The sequence below is a fragment of the Silurus aristotelis genome (genome assembly GCF_946808225.1).
Source record: "Silurus aristotelis genome assembly, chromosome: 29".
Lineage (NCBI taxonomy): Eukaryota > Metazoa > Chordata > Actinopteri > Siluriformes > Siluridae > Silurus > Silurus aristotelis.
The window spans coordinates 9,479,525-9,499,721 of NC_139602.1; the positions used below are offsets into that span (position 1 = coordinate 9,479,525).

Genomic DNA, 20,197 nt, shown 5'->3' on the forward strand with positions numbered 1-20,197 from the left:
GTCTAAGCCAAAACTTCTTTACTTTCACTTGAGTAAAAAAGTATAATCAGTACCGAGTATTTTAAAACATGAGGATCTGAACTTCTACTTAAGTAAAGGATGTGTGTACTTTTGCCACCTCTGGTCTGGGGTGCAGTCGGTGTTCACATTCATCCCAAAGGTGTTCAATCGTGTTGGTGCTCTATAGCAGAGCTTCCACTTTAACCCATGTAAAGCAGATCTTCATGGAGCTCCATTTGAGCATTGTCACTGGAACAAGTTTGGGTCTCCTAATTGAATGGCTGGAAAAGACAAGTGTCCCAATATAGTGTAGTCTTATATAGTGGTCTTCACATAGTGTAGATTATATATTGAAATGATCAAATCAGTACAAATTCAGACAGCATATTTCTTTTTAATGGAAAACTTTAAGAAAAAAAAAAAAAAAGAAAAAGAAAAAAAAAAAGATCTTCAATCTCTTCGGCGTCCGATCCAAACTGGAAAGTGTCATTTTACAGTACAGTATCGTCTTTTTTTTTTCCTTCACAATATTTCACAGTATTTACATTCCCCTTAACGGCACCTGTGCTCTTCGCCACAAACCTACGACAGCGCCCTCTGGTGGTGATGTGGTTCATACGCCACAACGCCAAAGTTTACGGTGACCGTTTCGGAGAGAAATGCCGGGAACCGGTCCAGTACAATTCCAGGTATAAAATGGTAATGTAATTAAGGGAAACACACTGTTATCTGTACACTGCTTCAAGTCAGTTCAGTACATTCACAGAACAAAAACAAACAAAAAAAAAACCCCACAAAAAGAATAACGGAAAAGATAAAAGGATTCAAAAGAACCTCGACAGACACTCATTCGATCATAGAAAGGTTTAGAAGAGGTTTAAAATGCACACAATGCATTACCATTGATGATTTTTGAAAACTTTTAATATGTGGGCCTTCACGCCAATCAGCAAATAGCATTGTGCAGCTCTGGCCCATCTATACATTGACTGACCCATGATTCCAGTTCTGACCCATCTATTCATGGACTGACTCATGATTTCATCCACTGAAGATAGGCTGTGGTATCTAAACGCCAAGACATCAGCGTCAGATCCTTTAAGTTGCGAGGTCAAGCCTCCATGCTGGACTTTTTTGGCCCAGCAAAAAAATAAAAATAAAAATCGACTGAAGTAAGATCTGGATTATTTGGAGGCCAAATCAACACTTCAGTCATGTTCCTCAAATGGCTCCTGAAACAACGTGTGAAAAAGGCCACTGATATTAGCAAACGATTTTTTGCCATGAAGGGATGGAACATGGGGTTCAGTAGGTGGTACATGTCAAAGTAACATTCGCATGAGCATTAGGACCAGAGGTTTTCCAAGCAGATCATCACCCAGAGCATCACAATACCTCAGCCAATGGACAGTTCAGTAACAGCGGCGTAATGGATCTCACCCCTTGTCCGGTGCAATTACAATTAGATCCATATTATCAGTGGTTTTAATTTGATGGCTGACAGTAACAAAAATCTTGTATTTGTAGAAATCTCGAAAATATCAAACACTGGCTTTTACTTCATTACTCTCAAAAATTTCTGTACCAATAAGTACTTCTCCTTATCCTGGTACCCTTTACTGTACACACGTTCTGATGAAGGCACACGAGTTCTCCTGAACGTCCAGTCGGACGGCAGAACTCCGGTGCCAAGGAAACGTAGTTCAGTACTTTTAATCCTCGGCGGCTTTTATCGTCATTTGTTTTTGAAAATTACGAGCAACATTCACATATATACACCTACAAGTGAACATTAGTGCATTTCATTATACCACTCGTATAACACTCTCTCAGAAATGAAAAGGTACCAAAGATACTTAGTCAATAGTTTGAGACAATCAAGGACAGGTACATGGTTTGTATCTATAGTATCTGTCTGTCAAGGTATAAAACTGATTGTACTTCAGAGACGAAGATGATTTGGGCCATTTTATTTCTGAGAGTGCGAGAAAAAGAAAAAAAAAAAAAACATCTTAAATAAAAGAGACACCAGAATCTTTTTTTTTCCGAAACAGTTAAAAAGCGAATAAATAAAGAGACGAAAGAGAAAGGAGAAGTCAAAGCTGGACTGAACTCGGGATCATTGGCGACTCTGTGGCTACAAAATTATTCATGGTGCTGCTAAAGTGACTCTTGGCTCCAGTTATTGCCCGCAGGTTCGGCCGTTTCATTATTAACCTCAGTCATCGACCATTAACGCTCGACGGTGCACCTGAGCGGAGAGGACGCAGCGTAACTCTCTCGAACTCATCAAAACAACAAAACTAATACAGCGCTAATAATTACAGAGACGGGAAAAAATATATATAATATTCAAAGCCCTAATATTATTCACCTAAAAATCTTTCAATTCGTTAAGATCAATATACACATGACAAAAGTATTGGGACACCCGAACGTCTCGGGATGCCGTAGCGTCCGATTTTCTCTCCACTCCAACCAGCAACATTTGCGCCAACATGACAAGGCCCCTGTGCACAAATCCAGCTCGTTAAAGATGAAATAGTTTGGGGTGGAAGATCTACTGCGCTCAGGCCACCCCAGGCCTCCTCACGTCGCCTACATCGGTACCTGACTTTACTAATGCCATTGTGGTTGAATGACCACAAATCTCAATAAAATCTACCGAGTGGTGCTTAATATAAGAGCAAATGGAGATGATTGTGGAATAGGTTTTTCAAAAAGCGTCAGGTGTCCACAAACTATTGTCCACACAGTGTATGGCAGATGGTCTATTATCGAAGTCACTCGTGAAACTCTTGCGGTGGCGCTTGACCCGAATGAGACGGAGCAAATAAATAATCATAACCAACGATTTTTTTTTCCCTCCTGAATTTTTTTTACGCACCTGCTGGGATCGGTAATTAATAAAACGCAGGTCATTAATGTAAAGGCTAAGCCTGCATCTATTGTCTCGGGATTTAACGTGCGTGGAACTCGAGACACACAACGCAAAGCCTCAACATCTGCAACCTACTTATATAACCGTGAGCACTTTTTTTGGGTGGGGGTTGAACAGATTGAATTTTTTTTTTTTTTTTAAGTCATTAGGAAAACATTATCAAGCGTCTGGGACTTCGGTTACCCAGTTCCTCCCTTGGGAGGTAATGCGAGGGCAAATGGATGAGGAGGAGGAGGAGGAGGTGGAGGAGGAGGCCAGGGCTGAGATTTTTCCATCACCTGCTCCGAGCGGAAAATTCAACAGAGCTACTCGTTACCATAAAAGCTTAAAAGGGAGAAGAAAAAAAAAAAAACGGTCCCCAGAAAGCACAGGGCAAATGGCCCCTAGTGGCCTTAACTTCTCAGGAATGTTTAAAAAAAAAAAAAAAAAAAAAAAAAAAAAAAAAAAAAAAAAAAAAGCTTGCTTATCCAAGCTTGGACTTCCCGACTAATGCATATGATGCTTTGGGTCTGAAAACTAATTTCTGGCCAGCTGAGACTTTTCTTTCTATTTTTCTCTCTCTAAAAAGAAAAGAAACAGGAAAGCAAAGGCAACAGGTACATTAAATGCAGAGACACACCTTTAAAGCCCACTGCAAAAGAAGTTTGGGTGAATGCATGCTATAATAAATATAGTGAAGAAGTAATAAATAAAGTGCAAAAAAAAAAAAAAAAAAAAAAAGAGAAGTGCTTTATGACTTTATGAAATGTGGAAATAAAGACATACATGAACTGAAATGTGTTGAGCGGAGACACCCGGGAACTTGACCCGCCCTTATAGCCACCCTTGGGGTACCCCCAGGTAGCCCCTCCCACCAATCCAAAAACAACTTCTCAGCTCCCAAGGTGAAAGAGTCAGCTAGACATCTCGTCTGCTCTCACTCTGGGATCTTCAGGGCCATGACATCCGGCTTGGTCTTGAAGTACTGATTGAAGCGCAGGACGGCGTATCTGGGGAAGGAGAGAAGATCAGGAGTACCGACATGAGGAAATGCTTTCATAAAAATCACGTTTTTCTGATCAGCTGTAAATGCACCCAAGTTTAATATTTAACCACACCCACAAAACTGCATAAAAGGCAAATCTCAGAGAGCTGAAAATAGTGAACGAGCATCTAAAAAATAAATAAATAAAAATAAAGGGAAAGAAAGAGATCGAAGGATAGTGGATTTTAACGATACCGTTGCTAGGTTGAAACCTTTAGATATATTTTTAGATACATAAAACCTATTCTGGGAAGATGTTCTAGATTTTGGAATGTACTTTTGGAGATTTGCAGAGATTCATTCAGTCACAAGTCAGATAGTGATGTAGGTGAGGTGAGGAGAACTGGGGTGCAAATAGCGTTTACATTCATTCCAAAGGTGTTCATTAAGGTTGAGCTCAGATCTCTAAAAGCAGGAGATCTTCCATACCAACTTATAAAAAAAAAAAAACAGATCTTCATGGAGCTGGTTTTGTGCACAGGGGGCATTGCTATGCAGGAACATGGTTTGGGTCTCTTAGTTCAACAGACCCTTTTTCTCATAAACGAGGCACTATTTTTCCAAGGTTCATGATATCTTGCCTTTGAAATAGGACTACGATAGCATTCGTATGCGGCTCTTAACATCATAATCGTCTTATTTAACAGTTTAAATCTACTGTAGAATCTGTGCTAATGTTCAAAATCAGAAAATTTGTGCATGAAGCTTGTTACGTCGCTGTGCGCCTTAAATCCTGTCTGACCTTATTAAATATCAAACATCGCGTGTGGACTATGTCCTTTTCAAAGCCATGCGGCCTGTTGTTATAATCACACAAAGACACACTGGGAGTTCGGGCCTCCATCTGACGCGAGTGTTTAAGACTGGAAGCCATTAGTCATTATATCCAGTAGAAACACAAATCCTGCTACAGGTTGATGGGGGTAATGTGCCACAGCCTGTGCTTTCTGATGACTCACGTTTCTGTGTTTGACCCCAGCGTCCTTTACGAACGGTAGCGGTGGCAATCTTTAACACAGCAAAGCGCGACGAGTAGGGGTCCAAGCACTTTTTGTGTATATGATGTAAATATTTACCATATGTTTGAAATCAGCTTTAAAGGAATATACTTCCACAAATAACCATCATTTTGTTAATAAACGCACTTCAGAATATATCCAGTAGGCGGCTGAAACGATGATTGAAAATGAAATGAACGAAATACAGCCATCGTGGAGTCTGGAGTGATATCTATTATGGAACGACCTGCCCAGTCACTGCACTTAAATCCTGTTAAACTGCTCTGGGATGAACGTGATCGTAAAGAAATCTCCAACCCCTGAAGAGCACGGCGAAGTGTTTCAGCTGCATGATCGGAGAAACGCCAAAAAAAAACAGCCGCTGAGAGCTGAGAGCGTAAAGCTGACCTTCATGCCGAGGGAGGATTTTTCAACGAAAACGAAGTGGAACATCTGGACATTTTTATGCATCGTTTGGTCAAAGTAGATCTTCATAGTGTTCTTCATAGATTGCAGAAAAAAAAATCTTTATGAAATAACATGCAGTGAGATGAGAGCGCTTCAGGAAAACTGCTTACCCGAGAAAGTCGAAGTCGATGGTGGAGTACTTGGCCTGGATAAGAGCCCAGAAGCCCCAGAAGAAATGAGATGCCTGTCAAAAAAGAGAGAGAGAGAGAGAGAGAGGGGGAAACGGTAAATCAGTGTTTTTTGTTTTGTTTTGTTTTTTTTACACCTCATTATCCAACTTATAACATAAAATCATTCTTAAGCTGTTAAATGGCTAATAACTTCACAACCTAATAATAAAGACAAATGATGTAAACCCCTTAATCCGTCCTTCACTTCATTCTCTGGTAACTGATTGACTCACCAGTGAAAACTTGTTGACCTGCACGTACAGGGTCTCGAGCTCACGCTGGCTTACTTCCTCTCCTTTCTTAGTGAAGAGCTTGTAGGCCTTCAGGTAGGTGTGCAGCCAATCGAGCTGTAGCTCTCGACTCGGGTACAAACCGTAATCCGGTTCACTCATGCCTGTCACACAACACACACACACACACACACACACACACATACATGTCTAGCACATGATATTTAATGCTCCAGGCTACAGTTATTCATCCTTCTGTGTGCCTCATTCACCTGCAAACTCGTTGAAATGGTTCCCAATGTCAAAAGCCTGGTAGTTGTAGCTCGAGTACTCGTAGTCTATAAAGCGAACATAACCTGTAAAAGCGGGAGACAGAAAATGAGCACTCTTTTTAACTCGCACATCTTTCAACAATGCGCATTGTCCCGCGCATCTATGAATATGTATGAGTATGCAAATGAGAAACCTTCAGCTGGATCGAATATTAATACCGTAGTCTTTTAACTCGCATTTCGCATCTCAGGAATCATCATCATCACAATCCTCAATTCCTCATTTGAGCTGTTGATGGTAAAGAACCCACCCCAAGGGACCTGCAGTCGTAGCTTGGCGATGCTGGGATTTGAACTCATGACCTTATTTCATTAGATTAGAACTACATAGACTTTTATCAAAAGCTAAATGCTGGATTATTGTATCCTAATATGTAAAAAATGGGTTGTTATGGACCCCTCGTCTCGTTAATCTCAGGTTTAAGGAGTTTTTAACAGAAAAAACAACAACACAGTGCATTGTGGGAATACCGTCAGTGAAAAGAAAAGCAAAGAGAAAAACTAAACACGTCCTCCACACACCTTCCTTCACATTGTGTATGATGTTCTTGCAGAGCAGGTCGTTGTGGCAGAGCACCACAGGTGAGCCGAGCTGAGACAGGTGTTCCTTCATCCACGCCATTTCCTCTTCCAGAACCTCCTTGCTGGGAACCTCCTCTCGAATCCTGGAAAAGAGAAATAAAACCCATGTTTGATTCTATTTAACTTTGAAATTTCAAACTGCATCCCAGAATGTGCTTCAACTAGCACATAATTATGCTTAATTAATGAGATGCTCCATTAAATCAGAAAAAAAAAAATAATAATTATGGGATGGAGGATTGATTTTCATTTGAATATACATTAGACCAGGGGTCCCCAAACCTTTTTCTGTGAGGGACACATAATATAGATATATCACGATATATATTAAAAGAGCATTATTACTGTCATAATGCCAAATAAAATAACTATTAATAAATATAACTATCATTAATAAATTATGATTATGAATATTATATAGCCCTCTCCGTACAGCATGCAGTCTCACTTGTAAAAACAAACAGCACGTGGTGTCAGTGATTTGCCTCTAGAGGCCGCTCTTGTAACAACAGCAGAGTGGAAGCCGGAAAAACTATCAGTATGGATTTTTGCAGATAGACGACTGTTGGTGCCTTTTACTTCGAATAACTAATGGAAATTTTAATTCAAAAACCACATTTATGTTCAAATACAGATATGATTGGAGTCTTTTTCAAAATATGTTCAGAGGAATGTTCCAAATGTGGGTCGGGCCGTGGTTTGGGGACCCATACTTTGGAGGGTTGTTGTGCCATTACGACCTCTGTACCTCCGTTAACATAACTCAGAATAACAGCAGGCATGTCGTACAAACATTTTATGTGACCTTGTTCACATAATTTCCATCGTTGAAATTCCCATATCGGCATAAAATAAATGATCCAAACTCAAAGCTGTAATTCCAAGAGATTTTTTCCCCCCAGCCGCTTCATCCTCAGTTCAGAGTTTCCAGAACACCCACACGTCTGCCTACTTTCTAGAAAAGGACAATCGGCGAGAACGTTCCCGATGTCCACCAGCTCAGCACTTTAGGAAGCGGGGTGCTGAAAACAATCTAATGCAAATGAGCACTCTCCTTGAGTAATGGGCTTAGGAGACTAATTCTGGAGTTGCCATCGTCTGCAGACACACACCAAGCACGAATGACCCTGTATATTGGATTGGCACAGCAGCAGAATGCCCTTTGACCCTAATCTGAGACCTGCTTCGTCAACACAGGCAATGGGTCTTTGTCGGGGATGACAAAGCAGCCGCTCTCAGGGTGGAGGATGTTACGATAATTATTTTGGCAATAAATATATATGATATGGATATGATCCACATCATTAGGGTTGCAAAGGGGTAATTAAATTTCCAGTAAACCTCTGGAAACTTTCCATGGGAACATTACAAACTTACCAGGAATTTATGGGAATTTACGAGAATGAATTAGAAATTTGGCAAGATGGACATTTAACTTTATTTTGTGTGCAAGGTTTAAGAACTGATGTGAGCATGTGATTGATGAATGTGCATTGTGGAAATTCTAAAATTGCATTAAATCTGGTGGTTCCAACCAAGATTGTCCTGCAAGATTTTTTCCCCAACTATTTTTAAGTTCCTTGTTATAGGCTACACTGCAATTTTGTAGATTTGTCCCATTAATTCCCATAGAAAGTTTCCAGTCAACCAAATAACCAGTATCCTTCCACACACACTTCCAACTCATGTGAAGCAGATCTTCATGGAGCTGGTTATGTGCACAGGAGCACTATCATGCTGGAACATGTTCAGATCTCCTGGTTCAAGTGATGTGAAAATTTCATGCCACCAAATTCAGAGATACAATTGTGCCTCCAAATTTGTGGCAACAGTTTGTTGAAGAACCAACATACAGCAGTGAAAAGAAACGCTGATTTTCCACACATTGTATAAACACTACAGAATTTCCAAACCCGACTGCTTGCTCTAGATGACCTTACAGACGGCGGGATGACTGATAACCGCCTGAGCAACGCGACATGCCGGATTCGTCACGCTGTTCCTGATAAACGCAGGAATGTAAACATCTGCAGGGCTTGGAGAGCCTGCGTCTCTGTAATTCACCGAGGCTGCTGATGACCGACTGGGCTTACATAATGGCCTCGCAGGTGCACACAGACACCGATAACGCTCATATCATCAATAATTCTGCTCGCTCAGGCTACACGAGATCTGCAGAGTGCAGAGAAGATCGTGTGTCAAAAAAAAGCATGAATATCTCAAAATACATATATTGCATTTAAATTCTCATTCTCTTCCTCACACAACTCGTTTTCTTCCCCACAAACCACATACTCTTACACACACACACACACAAATACATACCCTCATACTCTCCCCCCCCAAACACACACCTCATACCCCCCCCAAACACACACCTCATACTCTCCCCCCCACACACACCTCATACTCTCCCCCCCACACACATTTATACTCCCCCCCACACACCTCATACTCCCCCCCACACACCTCATACTCTTCCCCCCACACACACCTCATACTCTTCCCCCCACACACCTCATACTCTTCCCCCCCACACACCTCATACTCTTCCCCCCCCCCCACACACCTCATACTCTTCCCCCCCCCCACACACCTCATACTCCCCCCCACACACCTCATACTCCCCCCCACACACACTTCATACTCTTCCCCCCCACACACACTTCATACTCTTCCCCCCCACACACACTTCATACTCTCCCCCCACACACACCTCATACTCCCCCCCACACACACCTCATACCTCATACTCTCCCCCCCACCCACACACACACACCTCATACTCCCCCCCACACACATACCTCATACTCTCCCCCCCCACACACACACACACTTCATACTCTCCCCCTCACACACACCTCATACTCCCCCCCCACACACCTCATACTCCCCCCCCCCACACACCTCATACTCCCCCCCCACACACACACACCCCTCCCCCCACACACACATACCCCATACTCTCCCCCCCCCCCCACACACACACACCACATACTCCCCCCCCCCCCCCACACACACACACACACCACATACACTCCCCCCCCCCCCCCCACACACACACACCACATCTGTAATGTCACACCAAGTCTGTAAGCTTCTGTATGCAGTGGAAGGCAGCAGATTAATACCATACAAACAAAACAAAAAGAAAGACAAAACAGATTAGGGACAGCCATCTCAGATCAAACTGACTGGAAAAAAAAACTATCCAATCAGATAACCCAAATTCAACTTTTCAATCAAATGGCAAAGATTTAATTCCTGTGTGTAGAAGTTCGGTGCCCCATTAAGTCCACAATGCTTCATGGCTTCATAATAGTGATCTGAAGAATATCCACAGAAGACGTCTGATGGGTCAGCTCAGAAACGTGCTGCCTATGCTAGATACTTCAGAAACGTGAAGGTGCACGCCTTACCTGGAGTTGGAAGCTTGGTCGGTGAACTCGGTGGCCACTAGGGAGAAGTACTTTCTCATCTTGATCCACAGGTTGGGTTTGGGGATGCAGCCGTTGTGGGCATGGATGGCGTGGATGCGAGCCATTTCTGTAGCGATGAGTCTGATGAGAGAGACACAAAGCGGAGATTGAAATGATCGCGGCCAGATGTTCAAACCATCAGACATCATTAAAAAAAAATAAAAATAAAAAATAAATAAAAATACTGTTAAAACTGACATGAAGAACTTCCATTGAGATTCAATTCAAACACATATCTATCTATCTATCTATCTATCTATCTATCTATCTATCTATCTATCTATCTATCTATCTATCTATCTATCTATCTATCTATCTATCTATCTATCTATCTCTTTTTTTAAAGGCTGTAGCTATCAATTATTTTAGCCGATATCGATAATTCTACCGATTATTCAATCAATTAATCGGATAAGTAGTACTTTTTTTTTTATTAAAGAGCAATACTCAATATACAAGAAACTTTCTAAATAATCAAGGCATAGTGCAGCTAATATTTATATATATAAATTGTTTTTAACGATGCAAATACGTTAAAAACGATCATGATTCAAATGTGTACTTGTATCCGATGCGCACATTTTTTAAAATCACTGAATCTTACCATCCCTAACACACGCATACAAATGCTAGTATTTATACAAATATGTATCGTCTTTAAAATACCGTCATACCAAACAAACAACGTGTTGCGTCAGCCCTTGTTGTAATGTAGTAACTTTTTAAAGTTTCCCAGTCTGACCTGGAACAAAGTGTCCAAAACTCTACAGCCCTGCATTTAGTTCCAATGCTAATGCAACACCTGATCTAGATAATCTACGGGATCTGGAAAAGTCTCCTCTTGACGTTCGAGCATTAGCGATTCAGCAATGTGGAGACTGATGTACAGCAGAAAACATGACTGAAATCCAAAAAAGTGTGTATAATGCTATTTAAGATATACACTATAATGCCAAAAGTATTGGGTCACCTGGTCATAAATTTGATGTGATTTTTGAGCATTGCATTCCACATTTCGTCCCAATTTGCTCTTATAATTCCCTCCACTCTTCTGGGAAGATGTTCCACTAGATTTTGGAGTGTGATTATGGATATTTGTGGTATTACAAAAGGCAGGTAACTGATGTAGGTGGGGAGACCTGGGGTGCAGTCAGTGTTCACATTCATCCCAAAGGTGTTCAGTAGGGATGAGACCAGAGCTCCTCTCCAGAGCATGTAAACCAGATCTTTAAAGAGCTCGCTTTGTGCACAGGGGCATCGCCATGACAGGTTTGGGTTTCCAAGTTTAAGTGAATGCAAAAATTGTATTTGAAGATTAGATCTAAAAGACAGGTGACCCAATACTTTTGGAAATGTAGTGTATATACATTGGAAATAGTTATAATTCTCACCTTATCATGTTTCATGATGGTATACGTGTAAATCCCCTAAAGACATTTCAACCAGGAGAAACGCTGAAGATCTAACAACAATGGTTTGTAACCTTACGATAATTACAGCAGACTTGTCAGGGAATCGCTTGTTTGAAAGAAAGACCAGACACCCGAGAAAACTCGTCTACTATATGTAATTCTTACTTTCGGTCTATTCTAATGTTGGCACCTGTATCTTGTCTGGAGACAAACACCTGTGAAGGGATTCCTGATTTGCTACCCTGCCGTTCTAAGGCTGGTTTCAAATTGTGTAACTCTTATCTAAAGCTTCTGCAGCCTAACCTGAGCAGCGTGGGGTCCCTGACATCCTGCGTCCCGAGAGCGTCCCCCTGCATGAATTCGTAGCAGATACCATTGTTGAAGGTGCAGTAGAGACGAGGAGCGCAACCGTTGGCATGGAGAACCTGGAAGCTCTTCAGCTCGTTGTCGCGGTCTACGATCAGCTCGGTCTTGTTGCCGTACACCCTCACCAGCACCATGTCTTCTGGGGTCTCGTCTATGTAGCATCCCACCAGCTTGTTGGTCGTTCCGTCTGTGAAAAGCTAGCATAGGGCGATACGTGGTCAAACGAGAGGCTGCAAGAGTTCATATTTTTACATATCTAAAATATCTATCACCAGATAAATATCTGATTATTTGGCGATTTAAAGTCACTGTGGAGCATATGATTGCTATGTGCTTTTTTTGAACCTGTCATTCCACAATGTGCTTTTAAAATAACCTCCACTCTTCTCAAAAGATGTTCCACTAGATTTTGTGGAGATGTGTTTATTTAACCACAAGGGTGAGAGTAAAGTCAGGTCCTGAGGTAGGTGAGGTGAGGAGGCCTGAAGTCAGCGTTCACAGTAGTCACATTAAATAGGGTTGAGGAGCTCAGAGCTCTATAGCACGAGAACCCATCCTGGTACTAGCTTACTTGCCCTAGAACTTGCTTTGCCATCCTCAAAGGAGATTAATGAAACTGACATTTATTCTGGAGCTGATGTTTCTGATGTTTCACCTTCAAACTTATCCTGGAATTTATCCTACGTGTCCTGAAATCTGTTTTTTTTTAACATATCCTGGTTGGAACTTATCTGTCCAGGAACTTGGTTTTTCCCCTATTTGTCTCCCAATATGGATTAATTTACCTTGGAACTTTTTTCCTAGATTTAACTTAATCTGAAACTAATCCATCCCGGAGCCAATTCCGGTTCTCATTTGCTCGGTCTCTCCTTCTACTTGCTTACTCATCCGTAAACCAAAGGATACTAAATTACTAACTGCTAAGATACAAGGAGTCCATAGTGGAGAAAATTCACGGTTCGGCACATACCTCAGTTTTAAAGTCATAGAAGTCATAGTTGCAGTTTCTTGTTACATTTGCGAGAATCAACGATTTTAAATAAAATGGCTGCCTGGTTCAAAAAATATATATATTTTATAATATTTCATTAAAATAAAATATACAAAATGAAAATATGCAATTCCGTCTTTAGAAGGTTCTTTAGAAAGCAAACAAACGTCTGGAGTGTAATCCATCATGGAATGACCTGCCCAGTCACTACACCTAAATCCAATTAAACTGCTCTGGGATAAACTGGATCACATGGTCAGAAAAAAAATCTCCAACTAGTCAAGAACATCTTTAGCAACTTGGCTGAAATGTTTGGAGAAATGCACTGTGAGGATTTCAAGAGTGTGTAAAACTTCATGCTCGAAAGATGCCATAAACTGGAACATCTAGACATGTTATATTTGATTGGCCAAAGTAAATCTTCATAGCGCTAAATGACATAGTCTGTTGCATATGAACAAAAGGAACATGCACATGTCTCTCAAAAACCATAAAACGCTTTGTTTCTCCAAACTTTTACATGCACTGCGTGTCTCCTTTCCGTCTTTCCACGTCCCCTAAGCGTCCTGTAGCGAAGGTGACTCCGAGTACTGGTAATCTTTATAATCTAATCTAATTGAATGATGATTCTTGAAGACTCGGTGCTGAACTCTGGTGTCGTCTGAATGGCGGAATGCAGTTCACGATGAATAGCATTCTGAGGAAACAATGCGGGCCTTTCATTCATAAAGCTATGGAAGTTATGTATGGGGAATGTGAAAGCCGGGGAGGTTCACGTAGGAGGAATGTGTTATAATGAAAGTGAAAAAGACAGAGTTAGGAAGCGATATATAACAAGGATTTATGGGGGGCGGGGGGGGGGGGGAATCGTTGTAATTGAAAACATTAAAATACAAAAAAGACAAAAAATATTTAAAAAATGTTAATGAGAAATTTATTGATTATATTGAATCAATATATATTTGTACTGGGTTCAGCATTTTTTTTTTTTATGTAAAATTTTACGGATCCAACACAAGTTATCATATTTTCAGCTGCTTCTAGATTTTATATGCCAAAATATGCCCACATAACTTCAATTCAAGTCATTGTTTTTTCTTAAACAATGGACAAAGTCCCAGAGATAAAGAGTTATAAGGTTGTATAAAATGTATAGGTTTGGTGCCTAGAAGATTGTTCCTTATAATTGTAAGTAGGGCTGCACCTATCGATTTTTTAGTAATCGAGTTTTCTACCGATTATTTCATCGATTAATTGAGCAATCGAATAAGAAGTGAAAACAAATTTTCTTTATTAAAGAGCAATGCTACATATACAAGAGAAAATAAGAAGAGTCTCTTAAATAAGCAAATAATTTATTTCCTTTTTAGAAAAAATTATGTTTTATTGCTGAAATTGCCTACAAGAATATCTGCATTTATTTGCCATAGTACATTAAATGCAAATAAAATTGAAAAAATACAAATAAAACTTTTTGACACTACAGGAAAAAACATGCTGCCAGATTGCCTTAAAAAAAAAAAAAAAAAAAAAATTGACTGAATTGCTAGAAAACACTGTGCGATGATACAGTGTGTAGTTAAATGGACTATAAATAATCATTTGCCTTGTTGATTTTTTGTATTCGAATTTATTTGAGGAATCGTTTCAGACCTATTTGTAAGTTTGTCCCCAGTGTCAACTTCAGAAAAGAAAAACTCCTTGAGACTTCTCATAAAACTTCAGAAAAAAAAAAAAACAGATTGAAAAGGGAATCATCATTGTTCCATTGTTGAGGTGTACTGTTCATTGATAGGCGCTTAAATGCAGAACTGTTCATGCAAACTGCTGAGCCATTGTTGCAGACTGTTTATATTAATTTCAATCCAAATCCCTGATAAATGTTTTTGAGTTGTTTAGTAACTTCAGTGATCTTTAAACTGTTGATGTGGAACCAGAGAGTCCTCCAATAACTTAATTCAAGCAATAAAACGTTCAGGAGTGTCGTGTTACACATCCTAATGCAAAAGGAAAATTTAAAACCTCAAAGCGTTTAATTCCTTTCATATGCCAGCAAATGGTCAACAATTACAACACCACATCACTGATTTATCTGTTAATCGCTACATTTTAAAAATTACAATATAATTAGAGGGCTCTGGATCACTGTTGAGATGTTTCTACACTTAGGCTGGAGTCCACCTGTGACAGTTGATTAGACAGGATTTAAAAAGACACACAGCTCTCTATTAAGGTCCAACAGATAGTAAATTTCACTAATACTGATAGCTAGGTTTGATTGTACTTGTTGATAGATTAATCAACCTATAGTTTTATTTTTTTTAAATGGATACTCAATAAAAAACAAAACAACAAAAAAAAAACAGTACGTGCTGTCTGCGATTCACCTCTAGAGGCCGCTCTCATACTGTATAATAACCCAACACAGAAGCAACCCGGAAAAACTATCGTTATGGATTTTTAGTTCAAGCAATCAACTATTGGAGCCGATTAATCTGCAAAAAAACAATGAATTTGTCGACCTCCATTAATTATAGTATATTAAATTATTCTAGTTTTATACATTCCACCAACAGCCTTTGATTTTCGCTTTTAAGTAAAGCAAACGAAATGCAACTCGTCAACAGGAAACTAAAAAAGTTTCTTGAAGTCCATGATGTAAAACATAATATAAATCACAGACACTGGAGACGCCTTTTGTTAGGATTCGCACCATACTTAGTTGTTAGCTGTTACTATAGAAATGATCACTGATATTAGAACAAGTGAATTCATAGAAACCTACAGTGTGAATCTCAGCCTGAAATATTAAGCAAGCTGGTGTATACATACACATACATATATACACACACACACACAAACACATATATAGACTGTATTCTAACAATAACAGTACACGTTATCCCATATGTGGGCAAACAGAGGAGAGCAGGAAATTAATACAGGTCACATCCTGTAGTATAAGCATTATAATGTGGGTGATACGGCACAAAGGTATGAAGGTCATAAAATATCAGAGATTGTGATGTGGCAGCTTTCAATGTTTTGTCTGACCTTTGCCTATGATATTCAGTCATGTGTGATGTCAACTTACAGTTAAGCAACTTTTAGTATTTCCTGAAGTTAGTTGGCATATAGTTGGCAGTTATTGGAGAAAGAATATGACAGAGAATAACAGTGGAGTTCACCAAGATTTCCACTGGTGAACTCCATGGGTAATGCCCCGTTATAATCCAGTTCTGTATCACTGTAAAGGTATAGAGAGAGGTAATGAAAGCGAAAGACTAAGACTCATTCTATTTCAATAAAGGGGAAAAAAAAACCTGGGGAAAAATACCTGATACAGGTTCTGCATTTCAATCATAATACTGATACTGAAATTGGATCAAAGCATCCCGGAGTTCATACTGACGACTTGTTTATAAACGCACATCTGCAAACGAATTTGCGTTGAAGATAGACTTGGGTCTAGCCCCTCGGCCATACAGACCGGATTGATTAATCGATTTTCACAAAGATGGTTGACCTAATGGTGAAATTTCTCCCATAAACATGCACAATCTCTAGAGCTGAACCAGAGTGACCCCTGGGTTCTTTATTGGCTCAGTTTGGTTTCAATCTTGTTCCAGGTACTTCAACACAATCCTGAATGTTGACTTGATTGTTGCTCTGATATACAATGTCAGTGGTTAGACCTAGAGGTCAACCGATTAATCGGTTTTGCTGATTAACAGGCCCCAAAAGTTGCTTGCTGGAACTAGCTGGCTGTCCTGCAAATTGTCATTTGACTGTCGAAAACTGTCGTTATGAGGGCGGCCTCTAGAGGCGAATCACTGAATCCACATTTTACATGTGCGACTGTGTGCTGCACAGAGAGCGATATATTTATATATTTTATAGCATAAATATATTTATTAATTAATATGTTCATATTTGTTTCATTTAGCACATTTTAAATGATTCAGTACTGGTTTTTTTATGGTTGTAATATAGTAATGTTTTACACACAGTGTTATGTTCTGTTTTTTTTATCCAGTATGCATAAAAAAATATCGGTTGATTAATCAGTTCTCGGCAAGTACGATCCAACCTAACGATCGGTATTAATAAAATCTATTATCGGTCAAACTCTGGTTAGATACTAATAGACAGCTGTGTGCCTTTTTAAATCATGTCCAATCAAGTGTCACAGGTGGACTCCAGCCTACGTGTAGAAACATCTCAACAGTGATCCAGAAAAAAAAATAAAAAATAAACAGGATGTACCTGGGATACATTTAAATCCCAAATAAATAGTTTCAGCTTGATGAAGAGATTTTAACATGTTTAACAGTTGAACAGGTTCATGTGGATTTGACCCGAAGACCTCCTGCCGTGTTGGTTACAATTCATCCCAGGACTATTCACTATTTGATACGTCACACCATACTCCATACTAAAATAAATCACAGTTCTACACCTGTAATGATTTATAATCCTACTATTCGGTGTCACGTTTCCCTTTTTAGAGTCTCTCTCAAGATGTCGTCCTGGTCCAGATTTGTGCAAACCTTCTGCATAACAATGTCTGCATTTAAATAAGACTGAATACAATTGTAGACAATGTAACAGTTAAACAGGTTAGTAGTTGGTTACTTATTAACTAGTTGAGAAGAACTAGTTAGAATCATCAGTTTTAGACTGTGTGAGATTCCCATCGCGTCACTGCCAGCTGCTCACTGACAATACAACAAAGCACAATTACAAGACTTAGTGGACTATATGGTTAAACTGGTTAGTAGTTGGTTAGTTATTAACTAGTCATGAGAAGACAAATGGAAAACAAATGGACACATGGGTGTATATATATATATATATATATATATATATATATGTTTAATATATATTTAGACGGGGTGTTAATATCACAAAAATACACCAAAGTACTTTTATTCTTCTGTCAAAGCTTAACTTAGGATGGGTTGGTTATCAGGGAGGGTAGTTGTAAAAAACAACTAGTTAATTAGTTATAATCATTAGTTATCGCCTTTCTGTCACTGCCAGCTGCTCACCGACAACACAATACGTCACAACTAGACTACATTATTACATTATTATTATTATGAACGTGTTTTTGTCTATTTTATGTGCAATTCTGATACAGAAATTAAGGTTCGGTGCGCTTGAAATGAAAGTGTCATTCGGTTGGGAGACATGGCTAAGCTTCGTGATGCCATGCTAATGCTAGGGCCGGTATCATTCACGAAGCGCGCGCGCGCGCACGCACACATGCACGCGCGGCTTTTTATGTTGTTAGGATACAGTGTAGAGTAAATCAAACAGACAGGGTTAACCGAGTCAGTGTGCTAGTAATAAGGTGCAAATGGAGTGCTAGCGAGTGACCGCGGTGTTGGAGAGAAAAACGCCCCATCTTACCTTGGTCTTTACGTGTGTGATGTCCCATGTCGGCCGCAGCTCCTTGATTAATCTGATCGCACCGTCTTGGACGTTATGCTCGTCGACGTGTATCGGGAATTTCCGGATTGTCGGCGAGCCCACGGGCACGTGGATTTCCGTCTCCATGACAATCTTTATTTTCCTCCCTTTTACGAATATGATTCGCTCCTGCGACATGCAAAAAAAAAAAAAAGAAGAAAAAATACACCTAGTCGAGGTGCACGCTGGAGCTCGGACACTCTCCTTGAAACAGAAACAGGACAGACTGCAGGATTCCCGCACACGGACACACACACACACACACACACACAGCGGCAGGACGCGGATTCTAGAAGCCGGTACGGACTCGCCTCAAGCACTAAACAACTATGGCTTCCTCAATAAGCTCCGCCCACACCGAATCATCCGATCACTGATCACAGACTGATGACGAGGGATGCGCGCGCTCACATTTCTACATCACTCCAACGCCCCTGCTCTCACAAAAGGCCACGCCTACTCCCCCGAGCCCGCCGTTACAATGACTTCAAATAGGATACGCCCATTATATTTAGGTCATCACGGACACGCCCACAGAACTACTGACACCTGCTGTAAAAACTCATGTTTATAATGTGTGCACTATAATCTTATAATAAAGATATTATTATAATCGTTATGTATTTATTTATTAAAAAATATTAAATATTCCATAATTAAATCTTGCCTAAAACCTGTGTGTGTGTGTGTGTGTGTGTGTAAGGTGCAAACTATAATCTTATCATAATTATTATTGTAATACGTTATCATGAATTTATTTATTTATGTGTTTGTGTTTTTCTTATTTATTTGTATGTTAATGATATTTTTTAAACGGGAAACTATTTAAAGAAATCATCATCAAACAACAATCATTTATCAGACAATCATTTATAATACATGTTGAAATATTGAGTTAATATTATTATTCATAATAGTGTTATTATACACCAGTAAAAAAAAATACTTTGAATTTATTTGTATTTTCCACAAATTTTAATATTTTAATATAGTAAGATATTATTTAAGTGTTTAAGCTTCTGTTTGTCCTGTTGTATATATATATATATATATATATATATATATATATATATATATATATATATATATATATATATATATATATATATATATATATATATATATATATATATGTGTGTGTGTGTGTTAAATATCTGTTTACCACCACATGTAGCTTCTTTTTAATAAAATAAAATATTAAGCTTTACTACACTAAATCTGGCTTCTTATTCGTTATGGAAACGAGTGTACAGAACACACCCTCAGTTCTGTGGTGTAATGAACAGGGTGTCATGTGACCCTCACTAGATCTTTTCTGGCCTCCAAGTCACTTAACTGGAGTTTGCTGGGTAATTTTTGTGCATCATCTAGTGGCCAAAACTCAAACTACATTCATTCTTAGTCAGATCTTTCCAAATATAATGTAGGGCTCCAACTTGTTATTTTGAATGCATTCAGTATAATCCCTTATATTATATAAATCTATAATATAGTGCAGGATCTCCACAATGGTATAAAAACATTGCTCTTTGTTCTGGATCTACATCTTTGGGAAGAGGGCAAAGTCAAATCTGGCGTGTAGGGTAGGTGCAGAAGTGAGATGGTGTGGATCGTTTTCTGTATGTTGCAGCATGATGCTACAATTAGAAATAGATTTTCTCTCATTAAGCTACAGTCTAAACTCAGTACCCCATAACGACAAAGTGTAGACAAAATTCGAGAAATGTCT

General features: G+C 39.4%; 1 protein-coding gene across 1 annotated transcript; it reads right to left on the bottom strand.

Moving 5' to 3' along the window:
* Positions 1–1,502: 1,502 nt before the first annotated feature.
* On the bottom strand, positions 1,503–18,857 carry etnk2 (ethanolamine kinase 2). Its single transcript, XM_083535586.1, has 8 exons — positions 18,409–18,857; positions 11,940–12,199; positions 10,165–10,305; positions 6,686–6,828; positions 6,104–6,187; positions 5,835–5,995; positions 5,542–5,615; positions 1,503–3,930 (listed from the first exon to the last, which is right to left on the bottom strand). Exons 1-8 carry the CDS (start codon positions 18,604–18,606, stop codon positions 3,858–3,860), a joined length of 1,134 nt encoding a protein of 377 aa, XP_083391712.1. The 5' UTR covers positions 18,607–18,857; the 3' UTR covers positions 1,503–3,857.
* Positions 18,858–20,197: the final 1,340 nt, after the last annotated feature.